General features: G+C 51.0%; 1 protein-coding gene across 7 annotated transcripts in view; it reads right to left on the reverse strand.

The window, feature by feature from the left end:
• LOC139807767 (protein CEPU-1) overlaps positions 1-23,959 on the reverse strand; it is a 334,589-nt gene that overhangs the window by 22,170 nt on the left and 288,460 nt on the right. For all 7 annotated transcript variants that reach the window (XM_071769148.1, XM_071769146.1, XM_071769152.1 and 4 more), the window contains one exon: positions 5,767-5,892. In XM_071769148.1, coding sequence (XP_071625249.1) covers positions 5,767-5,892 — 126 coding nt within the window. The remainder of the gene's footprint in view (positions 1-5,766; positions 5,893-23,959) is intronic.

A 23,959-nucleotide genomic window follows, 5' to 3' on the forward strand; every position in this document is an offset into this window, starting at 1 on the left:
GGGGACGGTTGAGCTGCCGACAGGATTGGAGCTGGTTGAAATGCTTCAGTTAATTTAGCTGGAGCCCAGGCCTACAACTGCCTCCTGGAAGAAGGATGAGGTGCTTGGCCACCAAACGGGGTTGGGTGAGAGACTCTTGGCCACCACGAGACCCGGGGAAAGCACGCAGTGAAGTGGGGTGGGACATCAGGTATGGCACTGCCACCTCCCCAACCCAACGTGCAGCTCTGAGAAACATCCTACAGCCATGGTAGGACCCCACGTGTGTTGGCTCACACGACATCTCTGGTCCTGCTTCCTCAAGAGGTGCTCCAACCCCTTTCATTTCTGCAAGGACCTACAAGCTTTGCTTGGCTCTTTTGTATGTGCTCAGCCCAAGGCAACGAACGCAGCCCCTTCTTGATGTCTAAACAAGAAGAGAGGTTAAGTGGGTACTTGGCCTACTCCAAAACCACCTGGACCCTAATCAGGAGACAAAAGATGGTGGAGAAACACAAGACCCAGGACGAACACAGGAGCAGCCTTACACAAGCCATCTGCTCACTCCAAGAGGGATTTCCCTGTTGAAAGGACCAGCAGAGAGCACTAATCTCTGGTCTAAAGTTAAGGAGGTGACTTGAGGCAGGGAGCAATGTTCTGGGACACTGAGCTGATCACTGCAAGGGACAGGACAGCACAAAACTGGACAGAGAGTTTTTTTTCACCTGAGTGGATCCTCTTTCTCCTGGTGCCTCCCAGCTGGGCTCCAGTTCTGATGTCCAACTTACAAATATCCCCTGCCTCCTGTCCAGAAAGAATCCTGGAAGGATGAAGGACAGAAAACAATGTGCTTAAGGGACAAACCTCTGAGAGGGGAGGACGAGGCCCCTTCTCAGGCACAAGCAACTCTTCAAGCTGGATAATTTTCCAGTCTCTTGTCCTCTTGTTTTACGCCCTGCCAAAAGGCAGAGAGAATCAATAGATCCAAATATCCTGGACTTCTCCCAGAGTCCCCTCGCTGGTTTGCTGCTGATGTATAGACAGATAATCTCAGGAGACCTCTGCCACATTAGGCCACCGTGTCTCATCTATCTTAAGTGCACATATGAGCTGTGATTACTGCTGTGTTTGAGTGCCTCATGTCTTGAATGTATTTATCCTCCCACCGGCCCTGTGAGACGGGGGATTGCTGCTGTTCCTTTTCCAGGGAATACACTGAGGGCTGGGGAGGTTAAACGGGCTGGTTGCTGAGGGCATCTGGGCCATAGCAACACTGGCACCCTCTGAGCATCTCCCCTTGTACCTCTGCTTTGCCAAGCACCCAGGCAGAACCTGCCCCACACATCCCAGCTCGGGCTAAACTGAGGACTCTGGCTCTGCACAGGATTGAGCTTACAGTGCCGAGCCTAATCCTGAGATTAATGAGGGATTCCTGCTATAAAGACCTCTTGATCAGACCTCTTACAAGTAAATACACCATCAAGCCAAACCATAATGTTTTCCTAGCCTGGCAGCCACTGCCTTAAGCCTTTCACCGGAATCCATCATACTACAGCAATAATCAAAAAGCAATTAGATAAAACCGTGGCAGAAAAGTCCATCAAGGGGTCGTTAGGGATGACGACTTGGACACAGACTCTGGCTCTGTCCCTGCGTGGCAGATGGGTGTCAGCCAGGCAGATGTGCCAGTGAAGGTGTCTGTGTGCACACAAGTAGTTTTCACACCTTTCCCTGGTGTCTTTCACCCCACCACAGGAGGACAACCACACTTTTTCCTAGCCAAGAAATTCCAGCCCTCGTCCGCTGGGAGATGAAAAACCAGGCTGAGAATGTTGCCATCGCCATGACAACATTTGAGTTACCCCCCAAAAATAAATAAGGAGCCCAGTAACTATGGAAACACCTGAGTGACCAAAGCCAGGCTATTACCTAGAAGACCTCTCAGCAGTTTACAGATGGCATCGGTGAAGCTGGGGACTGGAACGCATCCAAAGGCTTTGAAACAGATGCTCAGCACCTCTGGGTGTAAATAGGAATGTGGGTGGGCACACACACAGCTCTGACTGTCAGACCCCAGTGTCCAAGTCCCCTGAACAACCTACACCTTTGGAAAGATGTTGCTGCCTTCATGCTGGGTGTTATATCCTGACTGTGGTGATCTACCTAGAATCAGAACGGTTCAGGTTGGAAGGGACCTTTAAAGGTCATCCAGTCCACCCCCCTGCAGTAAGCAGGGACATCTTCATCTTGGATCCTTCTCTGCCTCTTTGCCCTCCTCCCTCCCTGCACCCTGCTGAGGATGTGTCTCTCCTGACTGCCACCCTGATGGTCTTGGCACCACAGGGGTGCCCAGAGGGATGGAGCCAGCCCATGGCATGCCAGAGCTGCATGAGCCAGAGCTGCCAGAGCTGTGCTACTGGGAGAAGAAATAAGACAAGACAGAGAGGGGTGAGGCAGAGGGACAGAAGATGGGCTGTGACACATCTTGTTTGGACTGGCTGTGGGCTCACCCTTCTCCAGAGCCAGCATCCTGGTTTTGCTTGCTGCAGGAGGATGAGGATGGGCAAAGGGAGGGTCAGGCATGGAGCAAGGCTCCAAGCAGCGATGGAGGCACTGGCAGGGCCAGCACTCCTATAAATCTAGCAGAAAACTTGCTCAGGTTCACTCAGCTCTCCTCCTCCTCCTGGCTCTGGGCAGCTCTTCCAGCCCTCAAACCAAATAGAGCCTCAAAACCAGGTTCAATGGTTCCCATAACATGGCAGTGACTGCAGAGGTGAAAATTCAGCAGAGCTTACCAGACCAAGCCTCTAAACCAACACCACACTGCTCCAGAGCTACACACAGGAAAGAAAACAGTGGAGAGGGCTGGAAAAGGATCTTGAGTGGGATCAGAGCTGGGATGCTCTCGGTGTCAGTCCTCTGGAGGACACAACTGCACGTTCCCCCAGTGAGCAAACACTCTTATTTGCTCCATTTCCCACCAAGAGCCACACAGGAGGCTTAAAGCTGCCAATGAAATAATAAAGTCTGTGAAGTGCCTTTGCACAGAGAAGCCCTCGTGGGCATAAGCACGGGGAGCAGCTCCTGCAGCTCTGCTCTGTCCGTGCCTGGTGCAAAAAAACCCCCTCCCCAGTGACACCAGGGAGAGCCTCTTACCCATCTGCTACGTAAACCCTTCAATTATGCACCACCTTTTCCCTTCACCAGTTCTCCCAATTCTCCTCCATTCCTTTTTCTCCACCACTCCAGAGAAAGGCAGTGAAAAGGAACAGGAGGTGGTTGGCACGAAACCTCCCCAGGGCTGAGGCAGCTGGGAGCAGGGTCCCTCTTTGCTCCTGGCTTCTCAAATGAGGAGATACCCTACTCAGGAAAGGGACACTTGGCTCTTGTTTCAGTCCCCACACTTCCAGCCCTCATCCCTCTTATGTGTGCTGAATGCAAAAGGAGAAGTTGAGCTTTCCCTTGGTGGTCTGGCACACCCAAAGAGAGAAAGAGAGGATGGGTGACCACTGATGCTGTCTGGGGCCACCCCTGGGCTCAGCAGCCTCCATCAGCAGGAGGTGAAACTCAAGTCAACCTCTGGGAACATTTGTTCCCTTGGAGTTTTGAAAGCAGAATGCCTAATCATGGCCAAAATTGGGCAAGAGCTGCTGCTGCAAATTATGCAGCACCACAGGTAATTTCTGATTAGCTCACTCTTCCTCTCCTGGTGCATCCTCAGTTTCCATAGCAGCTAAATCCTAAGGAAAATGGAAACATCTGGTTCAAGCACAGGTAAAGATTCCCTGGGGAAAGAAATCTGCTGGATGGCAGCAAAGAGGGAAAACAGCCCCCATGCAAGGCAGAAGCATGGTAAGGCAGGAGCCTGGACAGGGGAGCATGGATAATGACTGGGAGATGGCAGAGAGAGGCATGGGAGAGGGAGAGGAGGATCCTGGGGATCAGGAGGGGATCTGGGAAGGAGAGTGGGTCTGGAGGTAGAACAAGATGCACGAGAAAAATGGGCAGCAAGGAGGCTGAGTGAGAGGAACTCCCATTGCCAGGGCAGACAAGGGGGAGAGAAGAAAGGAAAAGGCTTTGAGGTGGAAGCAGACAGGCTGCCTCAACCATAAATGCCACCTGATGGTGACAGAGACAGTGACAGTGACTTCAATGCCATGGCCAGATGCTTAGGGACAGAGAGGAGCACATGGATCTGCACCCTGTATTTCATCACCCATCCACACACAGACCCCAACCAAAAACCACCCTCTTAGAATCATAGAATCCTAGAATGGGCTGGGTTGGAAGGGACCTCAGAGCTCATCAAGTCCAACCCTTGATCCACTCCCCCCATGGTTCCCAGCCCATGGCACTGAGTGCCACATCCAGGCTCTTTTGAAATATCTCCAGGGATGGAGAATCCACCCCTTCCCTGGGCAGCCCATTCCAATGCCTGAGCACCCTCTCTGCAAAGAATTCTTTCTCATGTCCAACCTAAACCTCCACTGGCACAACTTGAGACCTCTTGTGCCCTCTTGTCTTGCTGAGAGTTGCCTGGGAAAAGAGCCCAACCCCCCCCCTGGCTCCAACCTCCTTTCAGGGAGTTGGAGAGAGTGATGAGGTCTCCCCTGAGCCTCCTCTTCTCCAGCCTCAACACCCCCAGCTCCCTCAGCCCTTCCTCACAGGACTTGTGCTGGATCCCTTCACAGCCTCCTTGCTCTTCTCTGGACCTGCTCCAGCACCTCAATCTCCTTCCTGAGCTGAGGGGCCCAGAACTGGACACAGGACTCGAGTACTCTTGGAGGCACGACCACCTAAGGTGCACAAGCCAACACATGCACTGGGGAAATGGTCCTTCCAGAGGCTCCTGCCCAAGGAACAGGCTGAAATGCTGCCAACTCAGCTCACCCTCTGCCTGGGCTAAGGAGAGTGATGGATCTGGCCCAGCAGTTTGCTACAGAGCAGACAAATAGCAAAAAATCAATGGAGCTGCACTGAGTCACTGCAGCCACCATCAGGCAGCTGACCAGAGAGAGCAGACACAGCACCATCCATCACTGCAGCCACTGCATTGTCTCCTGGGCCTGGGTGTCCCCAAGGAGAGCCCGAGGCACTTGTCTGGGACAACAAAATGGGTACAAATGGGGGGAAAAATGACTGAGGCTAAACCAAAGTGTTTAGATGGGAGCAGAATTCCCCTTTGGCTCGATGGCTCATCCCACCCAAAGCCCCCAGATCTCAGCTCAGCTCAGCAGTGAGAACATCAGGGCCACTGGGAATAAACAGGTCAGCGAAATGCAGAACAAATGCCAAAAAAACAGCTGCAAAAGGGTTTTGAAATCAGATGCTCCTGAACAGGGATGTGTGGGAAGTTGTGTCCCAGCAGGCACACCCACACAGTTCTGCTCATGTTTGCTTACCAGTTAACAAGGCCACCAATTAATTCTCTGTGTCTTTCCCTGCTCATTTGCACTATTTATAGTCCTTCTTTAAATGAACATGGGAGAATTCACTGAAAACTTTTCAAAATAGGGCCAGACAATCCCTAAACTCAGCAATCCCAATCTGGTACCTACTGCCACATCCTCCACACCAGTAAAACCATCATCTCCTCTCCCAGACCACCAAGTCAGATGTTTCTCCACCAGAGTTATCAGCTTCTTCATCAAGTCACATCTTTTGGGTGCAAAGCACCTTCTCTTGGCAGGTCAAGTGCCACATGAACCAGCCAGCAACACCTCCCCAGTAACTCGTGACCAGCACTGTGTCCTTCCCAGAATATTTTGGGTAATGTTCAGCTCTTACCTTTGGGTGAGATGTGTCTCCAGGTGATTGTTGGATCTGGCCTGCCCGTGGCTATGCAGGTGAGGCTGACATTGCCACCCTCGTTGATGGAGATGTCAGAAGAGATTTCAATGATTTTCGGAGACACTGCAAAAACACAAAGAGGAAAATGAGAATGCAGCTGGTTCTGCTCCATCTCCAATCTCAAAACATGGGTGAAGGAGGCTGAATTTCCAACTTCCACCTCGACAAGCAACAGCCCATCAGTCTCATCTGACTTGACAGGAACACAAAGGGGAAAGAGGGGGCAGAGCAGATAGGGTTGAAGCCAGAGGGGATTCAGTCATTTTAGGGAGGCTTGAGACATCCTGAGCAGCTCCATATCCAGTACTCATCCTCTCCTCCAGCCATGACAAACCCTTCCCAGCAGAGCTGCATCCTCTTGGGAAAACATCATCCACCCCCTCCAAACATCCCTGAAGGCAGCAGTTGCTCCTGGGGCAGCAAGAGCACCTGAAGCAAGCTCTTTCTGCAGCCAGGACGGGTCTCTTACAACCCTTCCAACCAGAGCAGCACCAAGATGTAGCAGGAGACGAACTTCGCAGCGATGATAGGCTCTGAACAAGGACAGGATCAGTAGAGAACTGGCCTCGACCAGCACGGCTGCTGACCTGCTTCAGAATGAGCCATTTGCCAGTCTCAGGCCCCACCTTTTATTGGCCCTTGATCTTTGAGCATGTGCACTTGGGCCAGCCCTAACTGGGCACAGGTGAGGCTGAGCACCGACTGAGCTCATTACTCGGCAGGTCCTGCCACCTGCTGCCTACACCAAGAGGAGCTGGCCATGAAGATGAGATGTTCACAGAGGAGCCTCTAAGGTCTAGGACCATGCAAAGGGCAGGGACATTCAATGGGGATGCAAGCCATCCCACCACACCCCCACTGTCTCCATGGGTGCCCAGGAACGGGTCAGACACATGGGGTCCAGTCCCAAAGAGGGAACACAGAGACAGGACAGGGAACACTGAGAAGGGAGAGGGAGGAGGAGCGAGCAGGGATGAGGAGCGGAGGACACCACGTGGCTGCCAGGGAGGGCTGAGGTTTCTGCAAGCATAACAGCAGGGCTGGAGGAGAAAAAAAATAAAAGCTCAGCTGCTGTTCTCATTCTGCACCTGCAGATCATAATAAAGACCATCACCTTCCTCAGCTGATGGGTTTTTTTGGGTTTTTTTTTTCCAGGCCATTCTCTGGAGCCTCGCAGCGCCTTGGCACCCCGCTGCGGCACTTTGCGGGAGAGTCACAAATCACTTGCAAAGCATCCTGCTCCTTCCAGCCTCCCTGGGCGAGCCCTCTTCATCCACCCGATGGAAAATGCAGCCCAGAGCATTCCAACAGCCCCGTTCCCAACCCGCATCCCACTCCCCAGCCCCCTTTTCCCTGCCTTTCTCCACCTCCCGGGGCTGCGCCGAGGCGGAATGACTGCAATGGCCTTGCACGCGTTGCCTCTGCTGTGCAGGTAAGTAATTTATTGATCTGTAAAGCACTCCAAGATGCTCTGGAAGGGATTATGTCATGCCAGCGCCGGGCAATAAAATAAAAAATGATGGATTTTTTGTGAACACGAGGGTGATTTAGGGTTTGTAGTTGGAAGTGTAGTTAAAGTACATTTTAAGTGGAAATCAAGGTGGGTAATGAATTATTCTCTGTTTTGAAGGGCTCCTGGGAGTTCATTTTTTTTTTTTTTGCTGCTCTGGGTGTGATGGCTAATCTGCTAATCATGCACTGGAGGACAACCACGGAACAAACGCTCCCAGAACAGTGGGGGCTCAGGGGCAGGACAGTGGAGGGCACGAAAATGATACAAAAAGAAATATTAATATGCATCAGTGTCATTAAAGGGACAGCAGAAGTCTCCTGGGACCAGGGAGCTGGGAGATGCTCTGCCAATAGCCAGGGGAGTCCATTAAGGAGACGTAATTAATTACAACAGCCTTACAATTGCCCCACTGTCTTCCTGGTGAGGCTGGGACCACCCGCCAGGAAACCTTTAAAAAAAAACCCTTTTTTTTTAAAGTCCCACTTTAAAAAGACTGAGCGTACAGTCTGGACAACAAAAATAGGCCAAGGAGGTATTACCATTGCCATTTTGGAGAGGTGGAAAGAGACAAGTAGAGGCACAGTAAATTGCTCTCCATCCCTGCAAAGAGCAATAGTTTCCAGCTGAAAGTCCAGAAAAAAGGTAGAGCAAGATCCATCACCCTCAACACACTGCTCCCTAAATTGCAGAGGAACCTTTCTCATGTTTTTAACTACTGAATCCACGTCAGCCCAGTTCAGCTTGTTTTGCAGAGCTCCCTGAGACTGAATAAAAATCAAGTCAGGCTTTGCACCACAACTCTGCTACTGCAGACACAGATTTGCCCAGGCAGGAGACAAAAATCAGCAATCAAGTCGACTGACCAAGATTCTAAACCACAATGAAAACAAAATTAACTTGGATTTCCTGAAGCACGAGCATTACATCCTCCTTGTCAGCAATACAGCAGGAGGTTTAAATTTTGCCCAGACAGAGCAGGGGGAGAGAGGTGGTTGAGTTGCTGCTTGGATTTTGCAGCCTCCTCCAGCAAGTTTAAAAGCATCTTGAGCTCCCTGTGGGCTCGGGAAAAAAGCCCACCCTGCCCTGGTGAGTTTGGGGAGATGCTGGGGGAAAATCAACTTATTGCAGCCCACCTGGGATGAGATGAGGCAGGAATGGGTGGGAAGTAAAACCAGAGTGAGACCTTCAGTGGAATGTGCAGTGGTAGGATCTGACACCACAGTTACTCTATGCTAATTAAACGTTTGAATAATTAACCACACAAACTCTTTAAAATGCCCTTCTGGAGCCTGAATAGGTATGTTGTAAGGTTTTTACCACGCTACGGAGGTTAACCTTAATAAATAAGTGATTTCAAGTCTATATTTAATGTTATTTCAGGGTCACGGGGGCTCCCGTTGCCTCTTCTTTCTCCATCAGCTGGCACTGCTGCAGCAACGGGGCAGAGGAGAAATTCCTTCTGCTGAAAACAGGACACAGATGGAGCTGTGCCCCTATGGGAATGAATAAATAAATAAAGCTAAATAAATGCAGGCTTCCCAGGTGGGAACCCTCTCCTTGCGGGCAGTCCTTTTGTGTTCAGCATCTCCCTCGCTCCACAGTGATTAAACATAGCAGTGCTGGCCAAGCTGCTCCAGTGACACAGCTCAGATTTCCCCAGAGATGGGCTGGGGTTTTACTGAGCTGACTTCTTCTTTCTTCCCTCCAAATCCTTGCCAGGATGATGGGAAAGGTCTCCGGGCTGCTCTCAGCACTGCAGCCCTCTGCAGGTGCCCAGGAATGTCCCCAGCTTCCCTGGCCATGCACACACTGAGTCCCCAGGACAGAAAGCAGCTTGCTTAAATATTTAACCAAACCATATGGCGAGTTAGACGTTGGAAGGTGTTCAGTCAGGTGATATATGTCTTTACAGATCCAAACATATGTGCTTGCCTACACAGATATATTCCCTGGTGCACAGACACCCTCCTGCCACTGGCACAGCCTGTATCCCCTCTGTGCTTTCCCCTCCCAACACCTGTCCCCGTGCCAGCACACGTGCAAAACCTCATGGATCATGCCCAGACTCCTTGGCCCTGCCTTTTCCTGCCATCTCTACTTCCCCATCCCTCTTCCTTGCATGCAATGACCACGCTGCTGCCCCTGCTTCCCTCTCCCTGACACTCTGTCCCTGCTGCTGTCTCCTGATGCACCCTTGGAGTGGTTGGGCTTCTCCAGCACCCCAAAGTTCAGCCCCACATCAGGCAAGAGGCAAAGTGACCCTGAGAATCAAGGAAGCATAGATCTGGAGCAACTTCCCCACCAGACTGGGAAACAGCCACACCAAGTTGGAAGCCTTGAAAGGAGTAATTGCATTTTTTTTTTTTTTTTGCCATAACCATCTCTTTTCCACCCCGTTTTGCAGTGTAGAAATACATGTATCACCTTTCCAGCCCTGCAAATCCCTTCTTGTGGGGGAATGGGGCAGATTGGGTGCTTGCAGCCCCTCCTGGTAAACCTAGCAGGACTTTGCTTCCCCCCCATAAGACATGCAAACCTCCATCTTCCAGCACGAGCAACATCTGCTCCAGATCAAAGGAAACAACAAAGAACACCTATAAAAGCATCTCAAAGACAGAAAAAAAGAGGGAGATTCGGACTTGTGTTCTGCAGGTGATCTCTGGTGTGCAGAGGCAGCTTCCTGAACATCAGCCTGGTGCTGCTCCTGCTTTCCCAAAAAGCCTCTTCCCTCCATCACCCCCAGGCTTCCCCAGCCAGGAGCTGAGGCTGCTGCAGTGCCAGGCACCTCCATTGTGCATTCTCCCTCTTTTGTGCTCACAACCTTTCTGCCTTTTAAAGTCAGAGAGCAAATGGAGACACCTGGGCCTTCAATTATAGGTGTATTATAATGGAGGTTTTAAATCAGGTTGTGCCACTCTAACCCAAGAGGAAAGCAGAGTATCCTTCCATCATATCAACACAGCTCAGGAAGCATCTTGAAGTCCTCGGGGTGCAAAAAAAAAAGGGCAAACACAGCCTCAGAACCTGCTGTGGGTCACACAGGCTGATATACAACCCCTTGACAATTCCAGATGCTGACCTTTCCCCCCAGGGCTCCCCATCACCCCCTTCCCCATCGTTCAGCTCGGCTCCGCCGAAGAACCGAGCCCCTCCTGCAGGAACCTGGAGGCAGCCAAAGACAAGAAGGCTGGAAACGAAGAGGACACATGTAACAACCTTAATAAGCAATTAATAAATAACTAATGGCAATTGCTGTTGGCAAGCAGGGCGTAATGAGATGTGTCATACGGCACCGAGATGTGTCTAAATGATTTCCCTCGTCGAGAACGGCTCCCATTGCAGCAAAGCTCTCCTGAGCTTGGAGGACACCAAATTTTTTATGCTCGTCTCTGCAGCAGGTTCTATGGCACAGCAGCATCATAACTCAGGGGAGGAGGGGGGCAGACAAGACGTTTCCAATCATTCATTAGTAAAGTATTTGTGAACGTTGGTGTAATTCACCGCAGAAGCAGCAGGGCTGCTGCAGACAAACTTTATAGCTAAGAGCCAAAAGGGAGCCCAAGCTGATGCCACTTACGACAGCATAAATCAGCAACAGTCCTACTGCAGTCAACAAGGGATATGCCAGAATAAGTGTGGAACAAAAAGGAGGGTCGAGGCTCCAGCACAAGGACTTTTTTTCCTGACTTTTGGACGGGTCCATCACAAGTGTTGTTACCCTGAGGAGCTGAGGTGCTGCCTGCCTGGACTTGCTTCTGAAGGGATCAGCTTCTTTTTTTTTTTTTTTTCCTACTGCAAAAAAGGAAGAAGCACCTGACACTGAAACCCCCACCTTTTGGAAATGAAGCAACAGCCTATTTATTAACAAGCAGGTTTAGAGCATGCAGAATCCACCACTGAGGTCTGGGAGAGTTCTGCTTTCCCCTTCTGATACCCCGAGGAAGACACGGCACTGCTCTGGACTTCTCTAAGAAGGAGCCCTAATGATGCTGATCTCCTTCATCAACTACTTCATACTCTTCTTTCAAAGACAACCCAATATACCCACAACACCCAAAGCCTCAAAGAACCCCCTAAGATGGAAGAAGAAAGCTTTTGCATCGCCAACCCTGATGAAACACAGATGAACAAGGAGCGCTCGACAGTTCAGCTCCCTGTCTAGACAGATCTCATTTTCAGCTCCACACACTAGCAAGGAACCAGCTTCCAGTTTTTGCACCCCGAGCCACCTGGGACTCCCTGCTGCGAGGCATGCAATGCCTGATAAAAAGCAGAAAATTGAGGAATCTGAAAACCTGAAGACACCTGCATCATCTTGCCAGCATTATTGACACCTCTCCTCCAGGTGCGACAGCCGCGCTCACAACTGCCTCCATGGTGACCATCAAAGTGACAGCGACTCTGTGCCACCCTGCTTGGGGATGCAGAGCTCCCAGCTCTACCCCTCTTGTCCCACCAGACACCACGGAGGCTCCACCAAAGCCCCTGGGGAGAAGTCCCAGTGTGGGGGACGAGCCACAGAGTGCCAAGGGTGCCCGAGAAAGTTTGAACATGACTTCTCGTTAATACCGAGCTTGTCAAACACATCACCTAGAAATGCTGGATGTCTTTATTAGATTCCTTTATCTCCCCCTGAGATCTGAGGGACAGGACGAGATGATTCTCAGTGGAGATGTCATCATCCAGAAACTAATTAAAGGCTGCGCGGGAAGTCGGGCCACGCACACTCTGGAGAACAAAACCGCATTAGCAACCCGAGCTGAGAAAAATATTACATCTGAACTTCAGATCACAAAGGGTGAGCTAGGGATTTCACAACAACTCTCCTCTCCTCTTCTTTCCTCCTCCATGTCCCCACGCTCCCTCTTCCCCAATAGCCATCCCCCAGCAGAAGGAAGTCACCTGGGATCTCGGGGCTGTCTGGGACTGCCATCTCCTGAGGACTGCAGGACAACTCTGCATCCTCTCCTTCCCCGAGTCACATTCCAGCAGAAAATCATGATCTGTGGATTTTCCTTTTATTTTTGTGTTAGAAAAGCCTCCTTGCTACGGGTGAATAAGCAGCAGAGAAGGATGGCTCAATGTCTGCACTGCTCCCTGCTCCAGAGGAGTCCTGGGCAAAACACTCTGTCTCTTTGCTCTCATCTCTCCACCAGTGCAATAACAAGAATTTCTCTTCCTTGCAGGCTTACTAACAAGACAACAGTGTATAAGATGAGAAGATAACCAGAGTCTCTGGTCACAGAAACTATAGCTGGGGACATTCCTTCATGGGGACAGCCCTACTAGCCACATCCATCCTTTGTGTGGCTAGGGCTCATGTGAGCCAAGATGCCCAGATCTAGTTTAAGACACACATCCTAAGTGGACGTGCCAGCAAACAGGACTTCCCACCAAGCTGGAGTCTCCTGTCCCAACCAGCAGCAAATCTATAGGATATTTCCCACCTGGTCCATCAGCACATCTGTCCCACTAACCTCAGCCCAAAACCTCAGCTCCTTTCCCCAGAACTGAGCAGAGGACCAAGGGCCATGCCCCACACCCACTGGGCAGGTCCTACTCCCAGCCCCACTCCCAGACAGGGGGGGCTCCCCCTGTGCCCCCCAGCTCTCCATCCAGCAGGAGCAGACATCAGCTGAGCACACCAAACCGTGCCACTTCCCTCACCAAAAGGGACCCGACAGGAACAAAGGAGCTCAAACATCTTTTCCAAAGATAAATCAGATGCTCTAATGCAGCCTGCATCTCCAATGAATATAGGGCAGGTGTCTCTGAAGTGAAGCATTAGTTAAAATGATGCTCTTTAAATTACATTTCAGCTATTTCAGGCAGACAGGTTGCGTGTGGGTTGGGCTGGGGCTTTTTTTTTTTTTTTTTTTTTTTTATGATCTATCTAGAGGCTTAAAAAGACACACAGAGAAATAAATCTCCCTTCCATTAACAACACACTATGCTCTTGCATATTTGTTCTTATCGCCACGCTCTCGCTCTCGTGCTCCCTCTCCCTCGACTCCAGCACAAAGTGAGTGTTTATGATTACACTTTCCATGCTGACACTAATCTAATTCCAGGAGCTCCTGCCCAGGGAGAACACAGCAGCTCACCCACCCGTGCAGGAGGATGAGCAGCACTCCCCCAAATCTGCACTGGGTGGTTTTACTTTAAAAACCATGGTGTTAATTACAGCTGAAAGCCAATTTTTTCAACTTCTGGGTCTGTCTGTGTCCTTTTTGCCTCTTTTTATCCAACTCCTCCACTCCCAAGCTCCTCTATGACATCTTTGACACCCTCAGATCCTGCTGTACCAACAAGGAACAAACCCACAGCCTTTGCCCCATGGGACCCTTGATGAACTCGTGAGAAAGGAGGGAGCAGACAGGTACAGGATGCATCCTCAGCTCTCCTGGACACCACCACTTGCAAACTTCCTTCAGGCCCTATGCCAGCATCTGGGGAAGGATGTGATGAGGAGGGAGAGGGTGCAGGGAGCAGGGTTGGGTGCAAACAATGTCAAACACAAGTCCCCATCACCACTGGTCCTTAAACAGTCCCTTTCATGCTGTCCTTCCTCCTCACACTGAGCTACAGCCCTTGCTTACCCTCCTCATGTACCAACCAAAGCTTTGCTTCTGCTTGGGATGCTTCTTCCCACAACCACCTTTGATCCTGGTGCCAAATGAATGGATCAGGCAGGGAGCACAGCCCTGTTGCTCTCTGATGAGGTGGTCTGAAGGCTGCTCCTCATGACCATCCCCTTGGTTCATCCCTTTATAAATCAGGAGGCCCAGCAGTTCCAAGTCAACATCAGGTGAGGAGATCTATGCCTCCAGATGCTGCTGCTCTTCCTGTCCCCACAGGAACACATCTCCACATGAGATTTGCAAACCCATCCAATCCTCCAGCAGAGGCTGCTCTACCTTCCCCAACCTGTCCTGGTCCCCTCCTTCCTCCCTTGAGTCATTTCTTTCCATAGCCCTGTTATTTCTCAGGAGCTGCCAGTGGCGTGGGCATTAATAACCCTATCATCAAACACCCTGGTGAGATAAGGCAGCATTATCATCCCTGCTTTACGGATGGAGAACCAAGGCCAGAAAGGGAGAAATGAACCAAAAGCATCAGTTTGGATGGATGGATGCTCCATCAGCCTCTGCTCTTCAGAGCCAAGGTTATCCCTCAGTCATCAGGCTCTGGAGAGCACAGCAGGATGGCCACCTGCACTTAAAACTTCATTGCCAAATCTCAAGCTCACTAGGTTATGTTTAAGGGACTTGAAAGGAAAAGGAGGAAGGAGCAAGGCAGGGCCAGCAGCACGCCCAGAGCACGCAGAGGCTGTTCTCCTGTTCCATTAGGACTGTTCCTACATTTTCCATTTCTCCTAAATGAAGCCCTTGAGCCTTCTTCTTGGCCACCCTCCTGCCTCTGAGAAACCAGAAAAGCTGCAGGGAGCTCTCTCCCTCCAGAGCATCCTTTAATTTCCCTATTTGTCTTTCTAATCCCCAGCCTCATCACCAGCCCTAACTATTCTCCATGTGTTTTTCACAGAAGGACTATTTTTACTCCTTATTTCCTCTGCCTCCTTCTCCTCCCATTTTGGAGGCTCTTTATCCACACTTTCCTTTCTTTCCTTATCCGCAGTTCCCTTTCTTTCCTCTTCCCCTTTCATTTGAAAAACCTGTGGTTCTCTGACTCAAAATCATTACTGTTTTTAACTTGGCTTGAGCCTCTTTAATTAAGTTACTTTCCATTATTTTTTATCTAGTCCATTTGTCTACATCCTTCCCCCCTCCTTCTCCACTACCCACACCCTCCCTTTTTTTCTTCCTTTCCTCCCCAAGGCAGGCTGGGTATGAAATCTTACATTTCCATTTGGCTAACAATCACTTTGAATTTTTAAATGCTATTAAATTGGATCACACCAGTCAGTGAACTGGAGTTGCCGAGCTGTGATATTTACTTGTGCCAGTCAAAGGGAAATGAAATTGGAGGGAGGAGGGGGGAAGGCAATGGGGGAGCCCAGATTTATTCTGCCCGTGGTACTTGCAAACAGGCAGAATCCCTTTGGAATTTTTCAGCGAGTTCAAAGGAAACTCTTAGGCTCAGCCATGGATGTATTGTAATGTCTTTAATAAATCAATTACTTGTTGGCTGGGAAGTGTCACTGCATCTCCAATCCTTGTAATCACCTCAGCCTGGCAGTGTTTTAAGTGCTGAAAAACCAGGGAGGTAGCTGAGGAGCCAGAAGAAGCATCAGCAAAAGAGAGAAAGCACTTCTGCTCTCTCTTGCCAAAAAAAAAACAACAACTGAGAGATGCAGAAAGCGTTGTGCAAAACCACACCTGGCCCAGTGACCCAGTACCAGGGTAAGGAACTCACAGTACCAGAGGGACCAGCACCGTGCAGGGCTCACCCTTCCCAGGAGGCAAAAGTTTGGGGGGGGATGAGCACAACAGGTTCACCAGGAACCCCAAGTATTGAGGCTCTGGTGATGGGAAGAGCCTTGTGCTGCACATTAATTAGGGGCTTGAGTTCTGTCCTCCTGCCTTAGGGAGGCTGCTGCTACTTCTATTTTACTCAAAGAGGCTTTTCCCACTTTAAAGAAAGCAGGATTTTGATTACAAAGCAGTCCTGGCCAAATCCAGCTCCCCCTCCCTGCTGACAATCCCCTCCTCTCCACAACAACCATCATCCAAGCACTAAGAGACAGCAAAGCTTTTCAGAAAGTAATGAACTCTGTTTGGAGCTGAGGCAGGAAGGGTTTAATGCTCAGCTGGGAAGCTGGGTGAGGCCATCAGTTAGATAGCCCTGCTGCTGAAGGAGCAGAAAAAAAAAAAAAAAAAAAAAAAAAAATTAGAATATTTCAGACAGAGTCAGCCAAAAAGAAAAGATTGGGAAGGAAAACACTGCGAGAGATTTAATTCCATGAGCCGAGAGAAGTGTTTGCAAAAGAGGAGGAGGATCAAAGGCTGAAGCTCCCGGGCTGGCTGCAAGGAGGAGGGATTACAGGGAGGGCAAAGCATGGAGAAGACATCTCAGTGATGCTCAGCCTGAGGCTGGTCCAGGCAAGGACAGTCCCAGGTTCAAACTGGGGACCCCGTTTGCTGAGGGCTCACTGGTGGGGAGGCTTTAAGTAGCATCGGGGTGGACTGAGATCTGTTCAAGTCATTGCACAGGGTCTGCCACCTCCACTGCCTCATCCCACATCTCTGCCAAGGTTCTTGCTTTTTTGTTCTCTGCTTCCCACTTTTCCACCCCTTTCTCCTTTGCTAAACCTCTTTCTCCTTCACAGCACCACCAGGAGAGTCAGGAACAGAAGGACAAAACGCTCCTGATTTTTCAACGTAACTTTTTTTTTCCAAGCTTCAACCTCTCCTTCAAAACCCAAGCAAGAAAAACGTGGAAAAAAAACCCCATTTTCCCCCCTTCATTCTCCTAGGGCTCAGCATCCCCCTCCAGCCCATCCTTAAGCTCGTGGATATTTACTGGAGCTTTTCTAGCACTCGGTGCCCGCCGCAGGAGGTGGCAGGGCTGGGCCAGCTCTTCAGCAGCTGTTCCCTTGGCCTCTCCTTTATCTCCAGCATTGTGTTCACATCTGCTTCCCCCTCTGCCTCTTTCCCTGCTGCTGGGAGCCTGGTTTTAAATCACTGCTCAGCATGCTGGCTGCCAGGCGTGGGTTCCACGCCCCGTTTGGATTGGTATCCAAAAGCTGTTTGCAAGCCTCCCCTTGCTTTTTATTTTTATTTTTTCTCCTTTTTTTTTTTTTTGGTTCTTTTTTTTTGTTGTTTTATATATCCTCCTGAACCTGCCAGCACTGCCACACTGCTTTCCCCTCCTCCCTTTTGGCCACTGGGTTTTATCTTGGCTCTGGAAAGACATTCAGACACCTGGTTGCTGGCAGGGAGGGGCTGGCTGCATGCAGCTCTCTGATAGGGACAGGGAGCGAGTGGCACGGGTGAGTGTGACCCACTTAGGCTACCAGGGACATGTTGGTGGCCACCTGTGCCACTCCTGCCCAGCCAGTGGCTTTTTGGAGCCTGGCATTGGTGCCAATCCCACCACCCACATCCCTCAGGCTTTGCTTGGAGCCTTGGCTGAGGTCAACTTCTGGTTTAGCTGTGGATTTGGAGGGTGGAAAAGAACAGCTTTGTGCAGTGTCACCCAGGAGCAGTGTTTAAAGAGATGGATTTAGGACAAGCCCCTTCACTCCCTGCTCCTCAGTCACAACACTTTTGGCAGAGCAAGGCAGCCAAAAACCCCAGGGAGCAAACAGAGTGGGGCACAGGGGGGATGCCTGGCTGTCCCCCTGCCTCCAGACTGAAGTCCCCTTTCAGCTTGCAGTCTCACCACACTATCAAAAAAAGAGAGGGCTTCCTCCTGCCAAAACCCCACAAACTGCCCTGGAAATTCAGCTGATGCCTCCCCAGCTCCTTCTACACGTGGTCAGCTCAGGATTACAAGCCAGAATTCCCCACAGATGCCACTTTTGATGGCAAAAACTGGACCAAACAGCCCAAATTCCCTTGGGTAGAGACTTCTGTTCCTGCTCTCTGGTTCCACGAGCCTTTGCAACAGGTTTTTACTTCTGGACTTGTCTCCAGGGGGAACTGGCCAGAAAAATCAGCTCTAAAGGCCAAAAAAGAAGAGCCAGATTAAAGTATCAGCTCTGAATTTATGCTCAGGACTTAAGGTTTAATAATGCAACAGAAAAATCAATATTTAATAAAGCAAATGATGGAGAAAAAAACGCCGAATGGGAGATGAGGTGCTGCTCATGGTTTCAAACATGCACATCCTGCAGGAGCAGGTTTGGCAGGAGGGATGCAGGACCAGATTGTCACCAGGAGCTGGCAGGCAGGACACCCCAGGTCCCACAGATTCCAGCTTGGGTGTCAAGGGAGCTCATGGGTCTTCTATTAAAGGACAAACAAGGAATAACTGCAGTTGTCAGAGTCCAAATACTCATGGAAAGAGATCAAATGCTGATGCACGAGAGGAGTTGAGCTGCCCAAGCCCAGCTTTGGGTAAGGGCTGGGCTCGTGAAACACAGGCAGGCAGGAGCATGGCCAAATTCAGGTCCCAACCACACTGAGAAGAGCTGTCAAGGGATGGAGATGTCCTGACAAGTTGGGAAGGAGCAGAAGGGCTCAAAGCAGAGGATGCATCCCACTGTGCCAAGCAGAAGAGGAGGTGATGAAGGCAGTTCATGGATGCCAGAGAACACCAAGCCCAGCAGACATGACAAGTGCACATCCCTGGGGCGTGTTGGGCCCAGGAGGGCCACGGGATGGATGCTGCAGGGATGTGGCCGGGATGCTGGGGACAGATCTGCAGCTCAGACTCCCTCCCCTGGAGGCTGGAGCAAACTGCAGCGAGCTCACGCGTGGCACCTGAGCTTTCTGCAACCCGACAGCCACCCCAGCAGCCAGATGCTACAGTGCCAGATTTGGGGTGACCCCCTTGAACCGGGGCCGAATGAGCAAGCCTGAGGAGCTGATGCTCCAAGACGTTGGAGCAGCCCCTGAGCCGTACCCGACCTCCCCTCTCCCACACCTGGGGCTGCACAAATCGCTGCTGCCTGATGCACCGACCAGCACTGTGACAACAAACACTTTTTGCAGCAACGATCCTCTCCTGTCTCCCTACCCCTTTCCTAGCCCTGACAGCAGCTGTGCTGCCAGCTGGGAATGGGGACACTTTTCCCCATGCCCACCGGGCGATGGGAAGTGCAACCCGGGGAGTGCAGCTCGGGATGCTCCAAGACCCCTGGCCCCACCTCACAAAGTTTGGCTAAATCCTCTACACAACATGACTGTCTCCCTCGTCCAGGTATCCGTGCTCAGCTCCCCCTGGATTACCCTGGAATGAAACCCTCTCCCAGCACTAGCCGAGTTCCTGGCTGCCCCTGCAGCTCAGCAATCGTTTGGAGCTTGTGCCGGGATCCTTTGCGATGAAAGATGACATAAATATAAAACGTTATCACTCCATAACAGCCACACGCTATAAAAACGCCGGGCAGAAGGATCTGGAACGAGATGGAGGCAGAGCTTTAAATCCTTCCCTGCAGAGTTACCGCCGCTAAAACAACAGCCCCTGCCCCGACCAGCTCTGGCGAAGAAGAAGAAGAAGAAAGACCCCGATAAAACCCCCACGATGGTGGAACGGGGTGAATAAGGTGAACACACAGCAGCAGAACCTTCCCGTGCCGACAACCCCGGGGTAACCGCGGTACCGGCGCGCCAGCGCCCCTCTCCTCCCATTTCCCCCCCGCCGCGATGCTCGGGGTTGCCATGGCAACGGCGAAGCCGCTGGTCCCGATATTCCCCCCACAAGGAGCTGACTCTGCTCCCGCGCTTGCGATAACAATGCTGTTACTGTAGTAACATTACATTGTCGAGGTCTCACTGTTCCCCCCTTTAATTTTATCGCCGTAAGATTAAATTGCAATAATGTTATTGAGCCGCCATTAGCGTTGCCATGGCAACAATAACATTAAGGTAGCGGAGCTCGCGTTACAGCGGTCTGACCGTTCCACCACAAATATTTTAATGTAGTAAAACAAAAGAGATTACTGCAGTAACATTAAACTGCAGTGACCTCATTAAACCACCACCGACTCCATCACGCTGAGCAATGGGACTTTGGCAACTGGGTGCAGTGGTGGGGAGGTGCCCGGCCTGCACTGTCACCCCTTTGGCTGGAAAATCCTTAGGGATGGAGGGTGACCGTGCAGGGGGTGACCAGGAGACCTGCAGACAACTTAAGTCTTCCTCCAACCCTGCCTGGAGAGCAGGAGGGATTGGCTGAGCTGCTGTTGAATGGCTGGGGTGAGATGGGTAAAACCCCATAAAACCTTTTGGAGAGGAACGGGGCGAGCGGGGCCACGCGCTCAGAAAGGTTCAAAGAGAAGCAAAGCTCTTGGTTTCTAGAAGAAGGCTGATCAGAGGGAGTAGCTCAGTGTCCTGCTGAGCTCACCTTGCTGCCACAAAGGTGCAGGAAGCTGTGGATGGGGAGGAGCAGAGCCACGGGGGTGTCAGGGGGACAAACAGCCTTGGTGGGCACTGCTGTGCTGTCCCCATGTCCCCAAAGGGTTGGTGTTGGCCCCACAACACCCCAGATCACAGCAGCAGCAGGGGAGAAAACCAGAGACATTCACCACAGCCTTGGTGTAAGCCAAAAAGCAAACCAGGGAGGAAATGGAAGGGGCTGTGTGTCCTATGAATCACTGGTTCTGCCTTCCCCTGGCTCCATTCTCCTGCCAATTCTTTCTCCTTGGGAACAGGATACATCCTCCCATGGGGCTGGTGCTGGGGTGCCAGGCAGGCATGGAGAGGGCCTTCCCTTTACCATCACCTCTCCAATACCAATTTACTCCCTTTCTAAGGACACCAGATAACACACCAAAGCACTGCTCACCTCCCCATCCCTCCCACTCGTGGGGCTCACCCACACCCTCCAGGAAGCAGCAGGCAGGGGACACCTTCCCTGTGGGACAAAGAGTGTCTGGGTCCCCCCAGCAGCAGGGGCAGCACATAACTGGGGCAGCTGCCCAGAGGAAGTGCTCCCAGTTGAGGCTCTGGAGTCTCTGCTTTCCCCCTTCCCCACCCCATGCTATAATTGCTAATTAATAATAACGTTTAGCTCTCAGATAGCTTGTTCCATCTTCAAAGACCTCTGTCGACACTAATGAATTAATCCTCATCAACCCCCCTTGTGAAGTAGGTGACAATTATTATCTTTGCTTCACAGATGTTAAATTGATTTGCAAAGAGGTCAAGTGACTTGGGGGAGGCTGGAGGGAGCCCAGCCAGCCACACACCAGCTCCATGGTTATGCCATGAAGGAGGATGGATGAGCTGATGGGTTCCCGTGGAGAAGCTTGGGCTGGTATAACCTTGGGATGGAGAGATCCGGGGGCACGGATGGATGGATGGAGGAGCAGCAGAGAAGCTCCCGGGATGGAAAGCAGAACAGGGATACAAAGCTGACAATTAGGACAGTGTGGGAGACCTTCAGTCCTCACCAACAGCCCTGATACAAAAGGGGAAGGTGCTCTGACAGAGGGACGGTGATTAACAGCAAAAGAGAGAGGGAACGCATCAGTCAGAGGAGCCTCAGTGCGGGAGAAGTGAGGGAGGATTGTGACGTCCTGCCGCTGGTTTCCTCCCCTCCACCCATTCCAGGAGGCTCTCCCAGCCCTCTCTGAGCCTTTTAGAAAGCATTATCTAACCCTGGTTTTGCTTCCAGAAGGGACAGTTGCTCTCACAGGGGGAAAGGTGTGGACACACCAGGAAAATCCAGACGAGAAGCAGCTCCCTGTGGCTTCTGCTGGGAATCATCTTCCCTAGCATGAAACTCCAGCCCATGACTTCATACATGGCCAACATCTACACATCCTCACTGCCACTGATGTACCAAACAGCCCTGGGAAGATTTCCCAGCCCCTCCTCACCCCCAGCACCGGTGGCTTTAGCTCCAGCAGCAGCTCCGAAGCTGATGGAGGGTGGTCAGGAAAGCTCTGAGCATCTCCAGCCAAAAAAAAAAAAGAGGTCAGGCATAAGGAATGCATTCCCACCTACTCAGTTTTTCCCTGCAAACCACCTGGAGGCCTTTGGCTGGGGGGTGACAACGAATTTAAGGACAGATCCCTCCTCCCAGGTGTTTCCCACCTGCCCTGGTGGGAGGCAGAAAAGCTGCCGCAAAAAGTTCTCCCGCAAAAAGTTCTCCCCCTCCTTTTCCCATGAGGAAAAGGGGCCCGTGGCATCAAAGGAAAATTAATTGGGCAGAGTTGGGTGCTTGAAACAAAGCTGTAGCCCTGCCACTGGCTTTATCACACCTTGGCAGCCCTGCTCCCGGGGTGCCACCCTGTGTGCCACGTCTGCCCCTGTCACCTGCGCCCACAGCCCCCTGACTCGGGCTAGCAGGTAATTAACTCCCAAACAAAGGCAAGGATTTGCAGATTAACCCAGGCCCGGGGAAGGAGTGGGAAAACTCATTTACACCAAACAAAAGGGGAGGGGGTGATTAGTTGCTCCAGCGACAACAGAAAGAGCCAGATAGGGCCAGGGAAACTGATAAAGAAGCGGGGAAAGCGCTAATATCCCCCAGTCGCCTGCCTGATTTTTTTATTTTTTTATTTTCTCCTTTTCTTTCTTTCTAAGCACTAAAATTCCACCATTTTCTATCATGCAAATTTGTGTGCCTAAGTGAGATTAAACTCTGGCAGGCACCGTGCCTCCTTCCCCAAGTCCATTTCCCCCGCTGAGATAAGGCCAAGTTGCCTTAATGCAACTTAGGAGGTGGTGGGAGTGTTTTGCAGACGTGTGTTGGAGACGGCTTATTATCAATACAAATAAGAGCTTTCCAGACACCGTCCTGCTCTCTTTTAAAGCCAGAAACCTGCAAAAGAAGCTTAAAGAGCTGAAATGTCCTGCAGTGACCAAGGAGAGCTGGCTGCTGCAGGGGCAAGAGGCAGAACCTGCTAAGGAAACCTCTAAGGTCACCAGGACCTAAGTCCACTTTCTCCCTCTGGGTTTCTGTCTCCTTCCTTGCTTATTGCTCATGGGATTTTATCCCTTGGGGATTTTTTTTCACCCAGAAACACCTCGCTCTTCACAGGGTTTGAGGCAGATTCCTTCAGTGCTGCTTCGCTCTGCTTTGGCTGCTCTTACATCCAGAGATGAAATGAGGGCTGAGCGAGTGGGACAGGGGGCAGGGACCACTTTCCAGACCCTGGAAACTCCTCGAGCTGCTCTTCTGAGGTCTGGGAGCTTCTTTCCTGAAGAGTTCCAAGTGCTAAGAACCTCCTTGTGCTTTCTGCACCTATGCTGTTAGCTCACATCAACTTGGCACTACCAGCACTGAGCCTGACCCCATTTAAAACAGTCCCCAAAATAGTAGGGCTGAACTTGGATGCATTTTATGCCCAGGGGCTGTTGTCTCCTTCCTGGATTCATTTTTTTTTTCCACATTAGACCAAAGGGAAGGAGAGATGCACCGACCTGCTATTCCTGGCTTGGCAAGCAATCACCTTTTTGCCTTTTGTGGCAGGATTTCAAGACTGACAAGTGGTTCTGAAAGGCTGGCCAAGGAGGAAAGGTGGGAGAAACTGAGCTTGTATCGTTTCAGAAAGAAGCTGGCTAAGGGGCAACACACTAACAACCTTCCCAAAGGCAAAAGGTTGGTACAAAGAGGACACTGATCAATTGTTCCCCACATCCGCTGGGGATAGGCTGAGAAAAACTCCACTTCATTTGCAACAAAGAAGGTTCAAGTTAGATATTAGCTATACATTTTCTAATTATAAAGGTAGCACGGCAGTAGAATAGATCATCTAGGGAGACTGAAGAACCTTCTTTGTTAAAAATTTTCAAGAATAGCTTTCCCACGTGTTTGCTGGCAATGTCTCTGCCTCGTTGCAGGGAGGGGGAGCAGATTAAATTAGCTCTTGAGGTGCCTTCTGCCCACCTATTTTGGGATCTCAGCCATCAATACAGTCAACCTAGAAATAAACAGGCTGCTTTGTGGACATCCTTGGTAGTTTCTAGCTGATTGTCTCCTGCTGCCCTGAGGGACCACCCCTAACCCTCATGCCCTAAAAGCAGCCCCTTCTCCCACCTCTTC

Source organism: Heliangelus exortis, chromosome 26 (assembly GCF_036169615.1).
Source record: "Heliangelus exortis chromosome 26, bHelExo1.hap1, whole genome shotgun sequence".
NCBI lineage: Eukaryota > Metazoa > Chordata > Aves > Apodiformes > Trochilidae > Heliangelus > Heliangelus exortis.